Source organism: Simochromis diagramma, unplaced genomic scaffold, assembly GCF_900408965.1.
Source record: "Simochromis diagramma unplaced genomic scaffold, fSimDia1.1 OVJJ01000438.1, whole genome shotgun sequence".
Classification (NCBI taxonomy): domain Eukaryota; kingdom Metazoa; phylum Chordata; class Actinopteri; order Cichliformes; family Cichlidae; genus Simochromis; species Simochromis diagramma.
Genome location: NW_024387263.1, coordinates 524,670 through 539,258, shown reverse-complemented (window position 1 = coordinate 539,258; position 14,589 = coordinate 524,670). Strand labels below are relative to the sequence as shown.

At 40.7% G+C, this 14,589-nt stretch overlaps 1 protein-coding gene across 2 annotated transcripts in view; it reads right to left on the bottom strand.

The window, feature by feature from the left end:
- Positions 1 to 5,832: 5,832 nt before the first annotated feature.
- LOC120715370 (butyrophilin-like protein 1) overlaps positions 5,833 to 14,589 on the bottom strand; it is a 76,327-nt gene continuing 67,570 nt past the window's right edge. For both annotated transcript variants that reach the window (XM_040002327.1, XM_040002328.1), the window contains 3 exons: positions 13,433 to 13,717; positions 10,250 to 10,381; positions 5,833 to 5,972 (listed from right to left, as the gene is read on the bottom strand). In XM_040002327.1, coding sequence (XP_039858261.1) covers positions 5,869 to 5,972; positions 10,250 to 10,381; positions 13,433 to 13,717 — 521 coding nt within the window. In that variant the 3' untranslated portion in view covers positions 5,833 to 5,868. The remainder of the gene's footprint in view (positions 5,973 to 10,249; positions 10,382 to 13,432; positions 13,718 to 14,589) is intronic.

Genomic DNA, 14,589 nt, shown 5'->3' with positions numbered 1-14,589 from the left:
TGCATAAAAAACATCAACATGTTCAACAATCCAGGTAAATAAATTAATGAGTGCATAACGACATAAATGCAAACTCATGAGTGAGAACTTCAGCTCTCACACTTACAGGCATAAAGTGTTTAATATTAAACGTCAGTAAGAAGAAAGCAGACATGTTTCAGCGCCGGTCCTTCCTCAGAGTGTCATGAAACATGTGAACACACGTCCTGGCTCTCGCTGTAAGAACCACAGATTACAGATTAAAGCCTTCGAGGTCTGAACTCGTTTCTCTCCTGTTGACTCTGAGCTGTTTCAGTGTTCCTGACCTGGAAGCTACAGCGTGAACGACACCATGAACCTGTATTAGGAGGAACGATCTGTGGCTTTCAGTGTTATGAAGGAGGTTCCCTTTTCACTGGTGCACATCACCAACATACACTGAAGCCCTAACCTGGGGCAGGCTGGACGAGATCCAGAGATTATAGAGATCACAACAGTTTACTGTGAAATCCTAGAAGGAGGGTCCAAAGACTTTCCTGAAGAGCATCAAGTAAAAAAAAAAGAATATTTTCAGACCTGCTTTTCTCCTGTTAGCTGAAATTCTGTCTTCAGGCTAAACTGTATCACCAACACAGCAGCTCTTTTCCAGTTTTACTGACCAAAGCACTCAAAGCTGACACTCTGCTGCTTTTAACTTGTAATATAAATAACAGGAAAACCTTCATTTATGCCATATTTAGGAAATTTATTTATTTTGTTTATTTTTTTATCTCTTCATATTTTTCTAAAGTCATAGTTTTACTTGCTGTGTAAAATCAGTCGCTCTGCTATCAGTAGACCTGTCCGTGTCTGTGATTGGTCAGAGATTGATAAGTATTCAAATGTGACAGCAGAAACTGAGACTCATCAGTCCAGGCAACATTGTTGCAGCTTTCTATTGTCCAGTTTTGGTGAGTGTGTGTGTGCAGTCTCAGTTTCCTGTTCTTAGCTGACAGAGTGGCACTTAGTCTGGTCTTCTGCTGCTGTGGCCCAGCTTCTTCAAGTTCTTAGATGCTCTTCTGCACACTTTGGTTGTAACAATAGGTTATTTTACTTCTTGTTGCCTTCCTAGCAGAGAAAGTTGCATAAATATTTTTTCTTCCTTATTCCGATGCTAGCTGTGAAATTCAGCAGGTTGTCTTGACCATGCACATGCTTGACTGCATTGAGTTCCATGAAATGTAATTGGCTGAAATTTGCATTAACACATAGTTGAGGAGGTGTACCTAATAAAGTGGCCAGCAAGTGGACACTTTGTATGAGGTTCAACGAGATTTTTTTAAAATTCAAAACTGTTCAGTAAAAACGTAAAAACTGTAATTTTGCCTGCCTCCAGGTTTGGCGCTATAATACTTTAAAAAAAATAACTGCAGTGAGTTGAAAGTGAATGATTCATCTATAGCAGGAGTGTGGAGTAAGTACCACAGGATGGCGCACTTTAACTGTGTATGGTAAGGTCATGGATCGTAGTGATTCAGACAAAAAAACTAGATGGTAAATGGACCGATTCTTCTATGGGACTTTTCTACTCTCAAACGCAACACAAGCACTGTCTTCTATGCTGCTAAGTGCCTACTAACTACCATTTACACTGATGGATGCCAGCTGATGCATCGGAGAGCAACTTGGGTTCATATCTTGCTCATATATCTGGCGTGCAGACTGGGAGGAACCACCAACCTGCTCTACCTCCTGAGCCACAGCCACCCCAGCAGTGAAAGTTCCTCCAGTGTTTACTGTTATCTCAACTGTCGGTCACAAAACGGACTCACACTAATTTGTGGTAAAACAACAAACAAACTACTAATTAAACTGAACTGATTAAAGATGGGCAGCTACTCTAAACCAAAACTAGCCTCAAAGTTACATCAGTTTCAGAAAAAAACATTTATTTTCTCTCACAAACAAAATAAAAGAAATTATTGGCCTGTCTGGAGGCCTTATACCACTTAAAGATGTCTTTCTTTTCCTTGAGTTTAAACTCCAAATTCAGTGAAGATGTCTTTACAGCTGATCAAACTGCTGGGAGTATTGTGCCAAAGATGGTTCATTTTAGTTCTTAACCAGCTCCACATCAGCCTGATTTTGTCATTTTTAAAATGAAAAAAATAATACTGTTACTTTTTTTAAATCTTTCTATTAAATCGTGTCATCCTTTTCCTGTCTGTCCTTTTGTTTCTGCGATGTTCCACATTTGATGTTGACGTTATTTTTGTTGTTACCCAGCAGTTTGTAATAAAGGTCATTCAGCGTGACGGGAGATTAAATTTAACATCCATCACTTTTTCTGTTTCTCTCTGTGATGATGGCAGATTAACAACAGTTAAAATGTTCCTCTAAGGATTTCCTCACTTTGCTGTACAACGTGCTGTTTGTTTGTTTTTACTTTTGCTGCTTCACACAGCATCACAGCTCAGTGCTCCATCTACAGGTGCATCCACAAGAAGCTGAAGGTGGAGAGCAAACAGATGTAATGATGGACAGTGCAATTTGAAGATAATATGGTTTCACTAATAAACAATACTTCTGCACAAAACAAATGTACAACACAGAGCAATTATTTAGAAAAGTATCTTTATTGAAAGAGGTGCAAAAGATCCACATTCTATTTTCAAAAATATACAAGAAATGTGGTTTAGAAAAAACATTTTAAAAAATAAATGGTAAATGGCCTGTATTTATATAGCGCTTCACTAGTCCCTAAGGACCCCAAAGCGCTTTACATATCCAGTCATCCACCCATTCACACACACATTCACACACTGGTGATGGCAGCTACATTGTAGCCACAGCCACCCTGGCTGCCGGACACTGGCGCCACCGGGCCCACCGAACCAGCAACCTTCCAATTACAAGGCGAACTCCCAACTCTTGAGCCACGATAAACGTAATGGCTGCATGTCAATGATATATGAGCGACTGTGCACTGAGCAACAATTCATTTTTCAGTAAAATGACAAAAACTGTCATTATGAATTCTTTTACATGTTGATATGATAGTTTTCAAACACTGATCAAAAAGATAAAAAATAGAATAAAATTTGAGAATGAAATCAAGGTTCAGGCTACGTCCACACGTACCCGGGTATTTTTGAAAACGCAGATTTTTCTATGCGTTTGCACCTTTCGTCCACACGTAAACGGCGTTTTCGGTCACTGAAAACGAAGATTTCTAAAAACGCCGGCCAGGGTGGATATTTTCGAAAACTCCGTTTTTGCGTTTACGTGTGGACGAGGAAAACGGAGAAAACGCAGCGTCAAAGGTGTGCGCCTGTTTTGACGTCACACTGTGCGCCACGTTATTGTTTCGGTGAAATGAATTTCTACAATACTGTTAATTGTACTCTCTGCAGTGTTTAAATGCTTACATACACACACAGTTACTGTCCCTCCACACATATGACTCTGTTCTGCTTCTATGCCCCAGCTTTGTTTACTATTTCCCACCGAGGCTTCTAGACTTCTGTTGGCCAACAACATCTACATGGTTAGGAATCTAGCGCCACCTGTTGCTTTGACATGTTCATAGCAGCGTTTTCCTTCATTTCTGCCTTTACGTGTGGACGGGATTATTTTTTAAAACGAAAACGGAAAATCTCCGTTTTCAAAAATACCCGTGTACGTGTGGACGTAGCCTTATACACTTGAAAAACAAACTGACATATTTCCAAACAGAAAACACTTTCATTCTGAAAAGTCATAGAAGCCGACTGGCTGAACAGCGCCTTTAAAAATATTTACTGTACAACAATTATTTACATGGCGTAATTTACATGACAGACACACACAATGTTATGAGCAGAAGCACAAGAAAAAGTGAGTAGCTCAATACAAGTGCAATGTAAACAAAACCCACAAACATTCTTACATTTAAACAGTACGACTCTCTATAAAAATAGCATGTAATTACCGTATTTTTGGGACCATAAGGAGAACTGGATTATAAGACGTATTAAGCGAAACAAAAACAGTCAGATACATCAAACTTCACTCAACTCATTAACAGGCCAATCACATCCCTTTTGCTGTGATTGTGATTGGCCTGTTCAGCACTTTGAATTCCAACAGCTACTTTTTCAGTGCAACTTTTGTAATGTTCAGCCAGAGAGCAACAATCAGTATCCTGTCAAAGTAAGGAATAAAAATCATAGACTTAGTATAAAGCCTCACAAATACCTCCAAACTCTAGGAGGCTGTGTTACGACCCGGCTCAAAAGTCGCAACATAAAAAAGGAGATGAATACCAGAGTGTTAGTCAGAAGAGGTTTTATCTTAAAATGGCATAGCAAGTTGGCTAAAATAGCTGGTACCACCAAGGCAAAGACTAGTGAGCTCTTCAGGAAGCTTGCCTCAGGTATGCTTTTGTCCACACCTGACTAGGTGTGGCCAATTAGCACCAGCTGACCACACTGAGCAGATCAGAGGCTGCAGAGGGACGTAACACCTCCCTTAAAAGGGTTCCTCTAGGACCCCTAAATTTATTAAAACCCCTCTGAAGCCTTCAGGTCCTTGACCCACAAACCTGGAATAAAAGTAAAAGCTAACAGAAGCAAGTAAAGCAAGCATACTAGTGACCAACCACAAAATGGAGAGCTATGGCCACACAATGATCACATCAAGGGTGGCTCAGCACCTGGCCAACACCACTCACAAGTGATCCAACCACAGTAGCCATATTCCCCACAACACTAAAGGTCACAGCACAAAACACTCAGCACACGAGGATCTCATTAGCATCCATCAACACACATTATGCCAACTTAAAAATGACCCATCCGCCTCAGCTACAGACCATAATTAACAAATTGTCTCAAACCTCTCGCCGAGTTTGGTGCCCACTTGTTTACTATGTGCAACTCCCAGCCTGAAATGCTACAAAACAATAAAACTTTACCTGTCTAGTCTTCAGTGGTGTACCGGGCTCGAGGCAACTTTAAACGCAAATTCAAGGGTACCGAACCCTCAAGCGTACCCCCATCCAGGATAACCACCAAACACAATAAACTAAAACAACAAGCAAAACAACAAACAAGTGCTTCGATGGAAGCACAGCCACCCAGAACGGATGCGAGGGAATGCACAAAGCACCACATACAAACACCGGGACATGAACACACGGTAATTATATATGCATAAATGCTGACAATGACAAAGACTTATAATAATAATAATGGATTGCATTATGCCCTCAAAGCGCTTTATAATTCCACTATTCATTCACTCTCACATTTACACACTGGTGAAGGCAAACCACAGTTTAGCCACAGCTGCCCTGGGGCAGACAGACAAAGGCGAGGCTGCCATATCGCGCCATCTGTCCCTCTGGCCAACACCAGTAGGCGGTAGGTGAAGTGTCACAACGACCGAGACTGTCCGAGCCGGGGCTCGAAAAGGCAACCTTCCGATTACAAGACGAACACCCAACTCTTGAGCCACGATTTCTCACAGAAGCCTAAATCAAACCTTAGTCAACATTATTAGTGTTCCCTTTGCAGTTCTCCAAAACCATAGCATAACACAATGCTTCAAGGATTACAGATATTTAAAAACAATTCTGATGCCAGCAGCAGGTTAGACTTCAGAGGGTGAACTGTGCTGGACATTTGATCTAAGACAGTTTCATCAGATTGTTTTAGGGGTTTTACTTGAATCAATGTAACAAGCTAATCCACCCACTCTTTTTTAAATTAATGGTGTTATTAATTGTTGAACCCATTCTCACACACACACAGATAACTTTTATGTGCACCTTCATCTTTGTACACAGTGCTTTCTAACTAACTGGCACATACACACGGAGAATCTGTGTTTTCAGTAGTTTGCCCATGAACAGTGTGAAGTAGCTGGGGATCAAACTGCTGAACCGTTCCTTAGAACTTGTAATTCTTCTGGGCCCGCTTCAGAACCTGGTGCTGTTGTCTCCTCTGAGGAACTCTTTGCATTCCTAAGGCAGCCTGAAAACACATTTTCATGAAGTTAACTTTTAGAAATCTTACAGAAATTATTTGCTATTCCAAAAACATTTTAATCTCATTCTAATTCAACACACACAGACAGAAACTGACTCAAAGTCTATATCCGGGTTTAAGTGGCTCAGCGATTTATTTGCCAGGAATCAAAGAAAAACCTGCAGCTAAACCTATAAAATTAAAAAGTAACTGAAGCAGAATAAATACAAAATGAGCAGAAAGCATCACTCTAAAATCAGATTAGAATACTTTAAAAACCACATACAAGGACAATCCCAAAAGTAAGATCTCGAAAAAATTGGTGACATAGAGAAACTGTACAGCTGTTGGCCACATTGTTGTAGTTGGTGCTTCCTCCACTCCCAAATAAGCATGCACGGCTTTGCTGGGAAGCAGACCAGGAGTGACATGTTTAGCCGCATGTTCTGCTTAAATTGCTGGCTGTCTGAGTGGTGTCCCAGAAACGATGTGGGCTTCATAGATAACTGGCAAACCTTCTGGAGGAAACCTGGTCTTGTTAGGAGAGACGGCATCCATCCTACTTTGGATGGAGCAGCTCTCATTTCTAGAAATATGGACAAATTTATTAAACCCCCCAAAATATGACTATCCAGAGGTTGCGGTGTGGCAGCAATTTTTCACACCAGCCTATTAATCAACCAAAGACCAAGACAGACTTTTAATTCATTTGAAAGCCTGATGCTTAGCCTCGTCCACCTCAGCTGTAAAACTCAGAAACCAGTCTTACTTGTTATCATCTATCGTCCACCTGGGCCTTACACAGAGTTTCTCTCTGATTTCTCAGACTTTTTATCTGATTTAGTTCTGAGCTCAGATAAAATAATTATTGTGGTGATTTTAACATCCATGTAGATGCTAAAAATGACAGCCTCAACATGGCATTTAATCTGTTATTAGACTCAATTGGCTTCTCTCAAAATGTAAAAGAACCCACCCACCACTTTAATCACACTCTAGATCTTGTTTTAACATATGGCATAGAAACTGAACATTTAACAGTGTTTCCTGAAAACCCTCTCCTGTCTGATCATTTCCTGATAACATTTACATTTACAATAATTGATTACACAGCGGTGGAGAGTAGACTTTATCACAGTAGATGTCTTTCTGAAAGCGCTGTAACTAAGTTTAAGAATATAATCCACCCATTGTTATCATCTTCAATGCCCTGTACCAACATAGAGCAGAGCAGCTATCTGAACGCTACCCCAACAGAGGTCGATTATCTTGTTAATAATTTCACCTCCTCACTACGTACGACTCTGGATACTGTAGCTCCTGTGAAAACTAAGGTCTCTAATCAGAAGTACCTGACTCCGTGGTATAATTCTCAAACACGTACCCTAAAGCAGATGACTCGTAAGCTGGAGAGGAAATGGCGTGTCACAAATTTAGAGGATCATCATTTAGCCTGGAGAAATAGTTTGCTGCTTTATAAGAAAGCCCTCCGCATAGCCAGAACATCTTACTATTCATCACTGATTGAAGAAAATAAGAACAACCCCAGGTTTCTCTTCAGCACTGTAGCCAGGCTGACAAACAGTCAGAGCTCTGTTGAGCCAACCATCCCTTTAACGTTAACTAGTAATGACTTCATGAACTTCTTCACAAATAAAAATTTTATCATTAGAGAAAAAATTACCAGTAATCATCCCACAGATGTAATATTATCTACAGCTACTCTTAGTACCATTGATGTTAAGTTAGACTCTTTTTCTCCAATTGATCTTTCTGAGTTAACTTCAATAATTACTTCCTCCAAGCCATCAACGTGTCTTTTAGACCCCATTCCTACAAAACTGCTCAAAGAAGTCCTGCCATTAATTAATTCTTCTACCCTAAATATGATCCACCTATCTCTAATAATCAGCTATGTACCACAGGCCTTCAAGCTGGCTTTAGCTAATTATAGGCCAATCTCCAACCTTCCTTTCATATCAAACATCCTTGAAAGAGTAGTTGTCAAACAGCTAACAGATCATCTGCAGAGGAATGGTTTATTTGAAGAGTTTCAGTCAGGTTTCAGAGTTCATCACAGCACAGAAACAGCTTTAGTGAAGGTTACAAATGATCTTCTTATGGCCTCTGACAGTGGACTCATCTCTGTGCTTGTCCTGCTAGACCTTAGTGCAGCATTCGATACTGTCGACCATAATATCCTATTAGAGCGATTAGAACATGCTGTAGGTATTACAGGTACTGTGCTGCAGTGGTGTGTATCATATCTATCTAATAGACTCCAGTTTGTGCATGTAAATGGAGAGTCCTCTTCACACACTGAGGTTAATTATGGAGTTCCACAGGGTTCAGTGCTAGGACCAATTCTGTTTACATTATACATGCTTCCCTTAGGCAGCATCATTAGAAGACATAGCATACATTTTCACTGCTATGCAGATGACACCCAGCTCTATCTGTCCATGAAGCCAGATAACACACACCAATTAGTTAAACTGCAGGAATGTCTTAAAGACATAAAGACCTGGATGGCCGCTAACTTTCTGCTTCTTAATTCAGATCAAACTGAGGTTATTGTACTCGGCCCTGAAAATCTTAAAAATATGGTATCTAACCAGATTCTTCCTCTGGATGGCATTACCTTGGCCTCCAGTAACACTGTGAGGAACCTTGGAGTCATTTTTGACCAGGACATGTCCTTCAACGCACATATTAAACAAATATGTAAGACTGCTTTCTTCCATTTGTGCAACATCTCTAAAGTTAGAAATATCCTGTCTCAGAGTGACCCTGAAAAACCATTTATTACTTCCAGGCTGGACGACTGTAATTCATTATTATCAGGAAGTCCTAAAAACTCACTGAAAAGTCTTCAGTTAATCCAAAATGCTGCAGCAAGAGTCCTGACAGGGACTAGAAAGAGAGAGCAGATTTCTCCTGTTTTGACTTCCTGTTAAATCCAGAATTGAATTCAAAATCCTGCTCCTCACATACAAGGTCTTAAATAATCAGGCCCCATCTTATCTTAATGACCTTGTAGTACCATATCACCCTATTAGAGCACTTCACTCTCACACTGCAGGCCTACTTGTTGTTCCTAGAGTATTTAAAAGTAGAATGGGAGGCAGAGCCTTCAGTTTTCAGGCCCCTCTTCTGTGGAACCAGCTTCCAGTTTGCTGTGGTGGTGTGGAGAGGTTACAGCCGGTTGTTTGGCATGAATTTCAGTACAAAGGAGTGGGAGACCATCAATTCCCCAAGAGTCATGAAGGTTGAGGAAAAGATCGGCGGATTACTCTGGATGCTCACTGCATTTTAGTTCTTGAGGTTTCCCAAAGCACCATCCACAGGATTTTAACAGACAAGTTGCAATATCGGAAGGTGTGTGCAACACGGGTACCACGAAGGCTGACAGAAGACCATGGCAATGAGTTGATTCTTCCCGTGAATTTCTTCGCCGCTATGCAAATGAAAAGGACATCTTCTTGGACTCGATTGTCATTGGTGACAAAATCAGGGGTTCCACTTTGCACCTGAGACCATACAACAATCATGCAAGTGGCGGCATACCTCTTCGCCCAAGCCGTGAAAATTCAAACAAACACAGTCCGCTGATAAAGTCATGGCAACTGTGTTTTGGGACCGAAAGGGGGTATTGTTGATCGACTTTCTGCCTGCTGGGACCAGAATAGATGCTGACAGGTACTGTGAAATACTGAAAACAACTCAGAAGGGCAATACAGAACCGGAGAAGAGGAATGTTAAGCAAGGGTGTAAGCATTTTCCATGACAACGCTTGTCCACAAGTTGCCTGTCAAGCCGTCGCTGTCCTGCAAAACTTTGGTTGGAACCTCATCACCCACCCTATAGCCCGGACTTGTCACCCAGTAACAACCACCTGCTCCCCAAATTCCCCAAGAACATTTGCCCGGAAGGCGATTCTGCTCTGACGAAGAGGTGAAAGGTTAGGTTCAAAGCTTCATGAAGGACATGACAGCGAGCTGGTATGACATGGGCATTCTAAAACTGCCACAGCGTCTACAAAATGCATTGACTGAAATGGTGATTATGTAGAAAAATAAATAATTCGTCAACCCTTCAAATTATGTAAATATTATGGAAAATAAATGGTTGTTTGTATTTCTAAAACAATAGGAGACCTTACTTTTGGGATTGCTCTCGTAATAATACAATTGATAATACAATATTAATGTTACAATTCATTAATATATTTAACATATTGGTCGCTTTACACAGCATATTATTAAATAATTACTTCAACTTACCTCTGTTAGAGTGTATTGAGATAGTCTTTGTAGCCACAAGCACAGGCAGAACTAAAGCAAAACTTAGCATTCCAATGAACCATACAGCCAATCCAGTGATAAATTGTCCACGTGTGCCTTTAAACAGGTTTTCTGAAAGACATCACAAAAACCTTGTGTGATGCAGAGAATGTATTTAAATCATATAATTAATTGAATAAACCTTAAAAGAAACGCTCCTAAAAGCTTTGAAACTTTAAATCCAATGAACACAACCAAACACTGTGGAGATTCTCATCTGACAAATTGATCTTTTGATCAATCTGTTGCACACTAATATTTTGTGAACCTGCCTTTAGCTTAGACTTAGCACTGAAAACACAGCATATTTTCAATGAGCTTATGCAATGTCACAGCATGTACAGCATGTGAGGTAAATCCCCTGTTGAGTTTGTAAGTTTGCTCAGAAATAAACAGCGTCTAAACTTTATGGTTGTTTCATTTTATTGACCCCCTGCAACACATGACTTACTACATGGTGGAGAAACCTTTGCTAGCAAGCACAATAATAAGACATTTCTCATGGTTTGTCGTCACGTTTGCACACATCTCAGGAGGTATTTTGGCCCGCTCCTTTTTACAAAAACTCTAAATCCTTCAGGTTTCTTCACTTTCACGTAGCACCTCCATGCTTGAGCTCCCTCCTCAGATTATCTAAAGAATTGATGTCTGAAGACTGGCCAGGTCACTCCACAATCTTAATTTTCCTTTTCTTTAGCTACTCTTTTGTTGTCTTGGTGATACGTTTTGGGACATTGTCATCCATCTACTACTCATCTTCGATGTTCTTGCTGAAGAAGAGAGGTTTGGGGTACCTGGTCCCCTCTACTGGCCCCTTGGTGAAGTCATCCTGTACCCTTCGCAAAAAACAAAACAAAAAAACAAACAAAAAAAAAAAGCCCCCAAAGATGAATGTGTTCACCTCTGTGTCTGACTGTGGGGATGGTGTTCTTTCAGCCATTCTCAGCATTTCTCTTCCTCCAAACACGGCAGAAAAGCTAGATTTTGGTTTTATCACACCTCAGCACTTTCGCCCGAGCCTTCTCTGACTCACTTATATTTTCAGTGGCAAACATAAGACAGTCCTGTAGTTGCAAGATTTCAGTCCATTGCAGTCTAGTGTGTTACCAGTGGTGTTGTTGGTGACTGTGGTTCCAGCTACCTTCAGATCATTAACAAGCTCCTCCTGTTTAGTTTCATCCCTTTCTTGTGATCATCTACGCCCCATGATAGGACTGGGACAAATCATACCGTTCACTGTAATACCGGTGTAATGTTGGGCAATGATAAGAAAATGAAATATCGCGATAGAATATGGGTAAAATGCGCATACGCAGTGCCTGTTTTCATACGCACATGGTGGAAAAAGCATGGCAGCGACGGAGAATGAGAAGGGCGAACACGGATCGTTGAATGAAACAGATGAACCAGAACTGGTTTGTAAAAATGCTGCAACTTCAGTGGTGTGGAACTGGTTTAGCTGTCGTCCGTCAGATACACAACAAAGCACTATTTTTGGTAGAGCATGCTAGCGGGCCGTCGTTATTACCGATATTACCGAAACGATTTGATGTGCTACATGGCGCTCAAAAATCTGTCAAAATTTTTTAGTACGACTTTGCTAAGCTACGAAGTCGCGCCGCTTGATGGATTGTCGGAGTATTACAGCTATCGTAGGCGGAGCCTCGCGGAGTGATACATACTGTGCTTCAACATAATGTTACCGTATTGTGTGTGTATAAACTCTTTTTAAGTTTTGTGGATATTATACATGGTTATGCTGAGTTTCCACTGGAAATGCCTTTTGGTTAAACTGTCAGCAAGGAATTTGCATTTGCACTGTTACATTTTTATATAACTTTAATGTACTTAAAAAACAGCTGCTTGTTTAATTGATGGGGTATTTTTTGCACTAAAAAAAAGTTGTGGAGTTGTAAATTACTGATGTAATCTGTGTCTCAAATGGCCATAGAGCTGGTCTGGAGGAACAAGAATTCTGGTTGGTATTCCAATGACATTCAAAATCAATTCATGACTTTCATGTAATGATGTACAAACCAAAAATAAAATTCACATAGATTCCACTGAATGTCGTAGCAAATATGGAGGAAAAGCACAGCTTTAAAATTAGCTTGAAGTTTTAGTTGAATTAGTTTTTAATAATTCACTTACAACTACGACATCGCAATTGTAAGTTTCTTGTTCGTGTGGCCGCCATCTTGGTTCAGTGTTTACTGCGATTCCTTTGCAAGGGCCAGCAGTAGCAGAGTTGGAGTGGTTTATGCCCCAGTGTCTAAATAAATGGTGCGGCGGTCCGAGCCACAAATTGAATAGCTGTGTCCGACTGGTCTCTCTACAGTGCAGCCCAATCAATCACAAGATCACACAACGCAGTCCAGGGTGTAGGGAGGCCCCTGCACTGGTTAAGGTTTGACAAACAAGTCTAAGTCTGCAGCTTCACCTCCTCAGCTCAGGCCCGAAAATCTGTTTTCTGCTCTTGATTTCACTCTTTATTAGCTCAGATTAGTTCTCCACACTCTGGACTCTGTTCAGTTCAGCTGCATGCTCTGCAAAGCCACCAAGCCACCCGTTCCTCGCACATTCAGTCCCAGCGTTCCTGCTCTGGTTCTGCTCAAATCTCATCCTCAGCTTGACAGTAATTATTCATCTTTTATTTAACTACAGTCCCATATATGTTTATTTATCAATCTCATATAGAGCGCTCTGGCTCACATTATAGAAGCCTTCAATGTCTGTAAACAATAATGTTGCTAGGCAACCGAGCATTAATTTCTATGGGGTAACAATGGCGTCCTCGGCAGTTCTAGGTAAATGCAGTCATGTGTGTGTTTTTCCTTTTTAATCCCACACAGCAAATAATTCAATATTTGAGGAATAAGCACATTAAAGTTTTAATTTAACAGAGTCACACAATATTTAAAATTCCAAAAGGGTCAAAACAAAGCCCTTATCAACTCTGATGTTAAAAAAGGAGCATCAAATAAATATTTGCTGTGGTTCAGTAAAAGTTCTCCCACGTAGACAAACCTACAAGTTACTTAGAAAGGAGGTTCTTCCAAGCGTTCTGTCAGAAACAACAACTACAGGTATTTGTTCTACAAAATGCCAAAAAACAAATCTTACCACAGAAAGCGACGTAGAGCTCATGCTCAGTCTCATGGCTGATCTCCTCCTGTGTGGCTACACAGAGGAAGGGGCTGATGATTGTCCTGGTCACCGTGGTGAGGAGGGTGATGTCATAGCGCTCTCCTGTGTGTGAAACCTGTGGCTCCTCAGCAGGAAGGATGTTTCCATCCCCGTCCCTCCACTCTACTTTAGGCTTTGGAAAAGCACCTCTGACCTCACACTTCAGCAGCACCTCATCCTTGGTGATGTTCAGGACATGAATGAGTGGCTTCGGAGCTGCACCTGTGAACACAGTAAGGCTGTGTCAATCACTTGATCAGTCTTTTCACCTCCTTTACTGTCTCAGAAAGAATAAAGAATCAGCACCTGCTTAACCCACAGCACTACAACGCTGAATACTGCAAAGAAATGTTTGTATTTGTTAAGCTAAATTACAACGTGAATAACAAATTAATGTGTCACTGCTCTCAATTACTTTTAATAAAAAAAAAAAAAGTGTGATCTCTTCTGAAGAAAAACTACAATTATGGTAATTGGTCTTTAAACTGACTGATTCATTAAACATATGTTAGGAAACAAATCAATCCCAGCACCTCACAAAGTCCTTATAAAAAGAAAAACTAACAGTGATGTGGGTTCACAGAGGGCTTAGACATAGACAACACTAGCACATAAGCTAGGGTTAGCTTAACATAGCAGCTACAGGATCAGGAAACAAACACTTCTCACACTCAAACTCTGACTTTCTGCAACACAGGAGCTCTTGAGCCTGTTCAAAATGCTTAAATGTACAGTTTGTGTGTGTGTGTGTGTGTGTGTGTGTGTGTGTGTGTGTGTGTGTGTGTGTGTGTGTGTGTGTGTGTGTGTGTCCTTCAGAAAAGGCTTCAGACCATAGATGTAGTTTCATTTTTAGATTTCTGGGGGGGTTGACTGCAGTAAAATATCCAGTAAAACATGTAATGGCACAAGCCGCTGCAGTATTCTCCTGAATGATAGGTGTGAACACTCAGACAATATTGCCACATAAGCGCTGATATAGGAGGAGAAATCGTCAAAATCAGAAGCCAAGACTTTGTCGAGGGTGTTGTGCAAAGTTTTTTCCACAAACTCAAGTTTTCAAACTGTTCCAACGACTCCATCTATCTATCCTTATA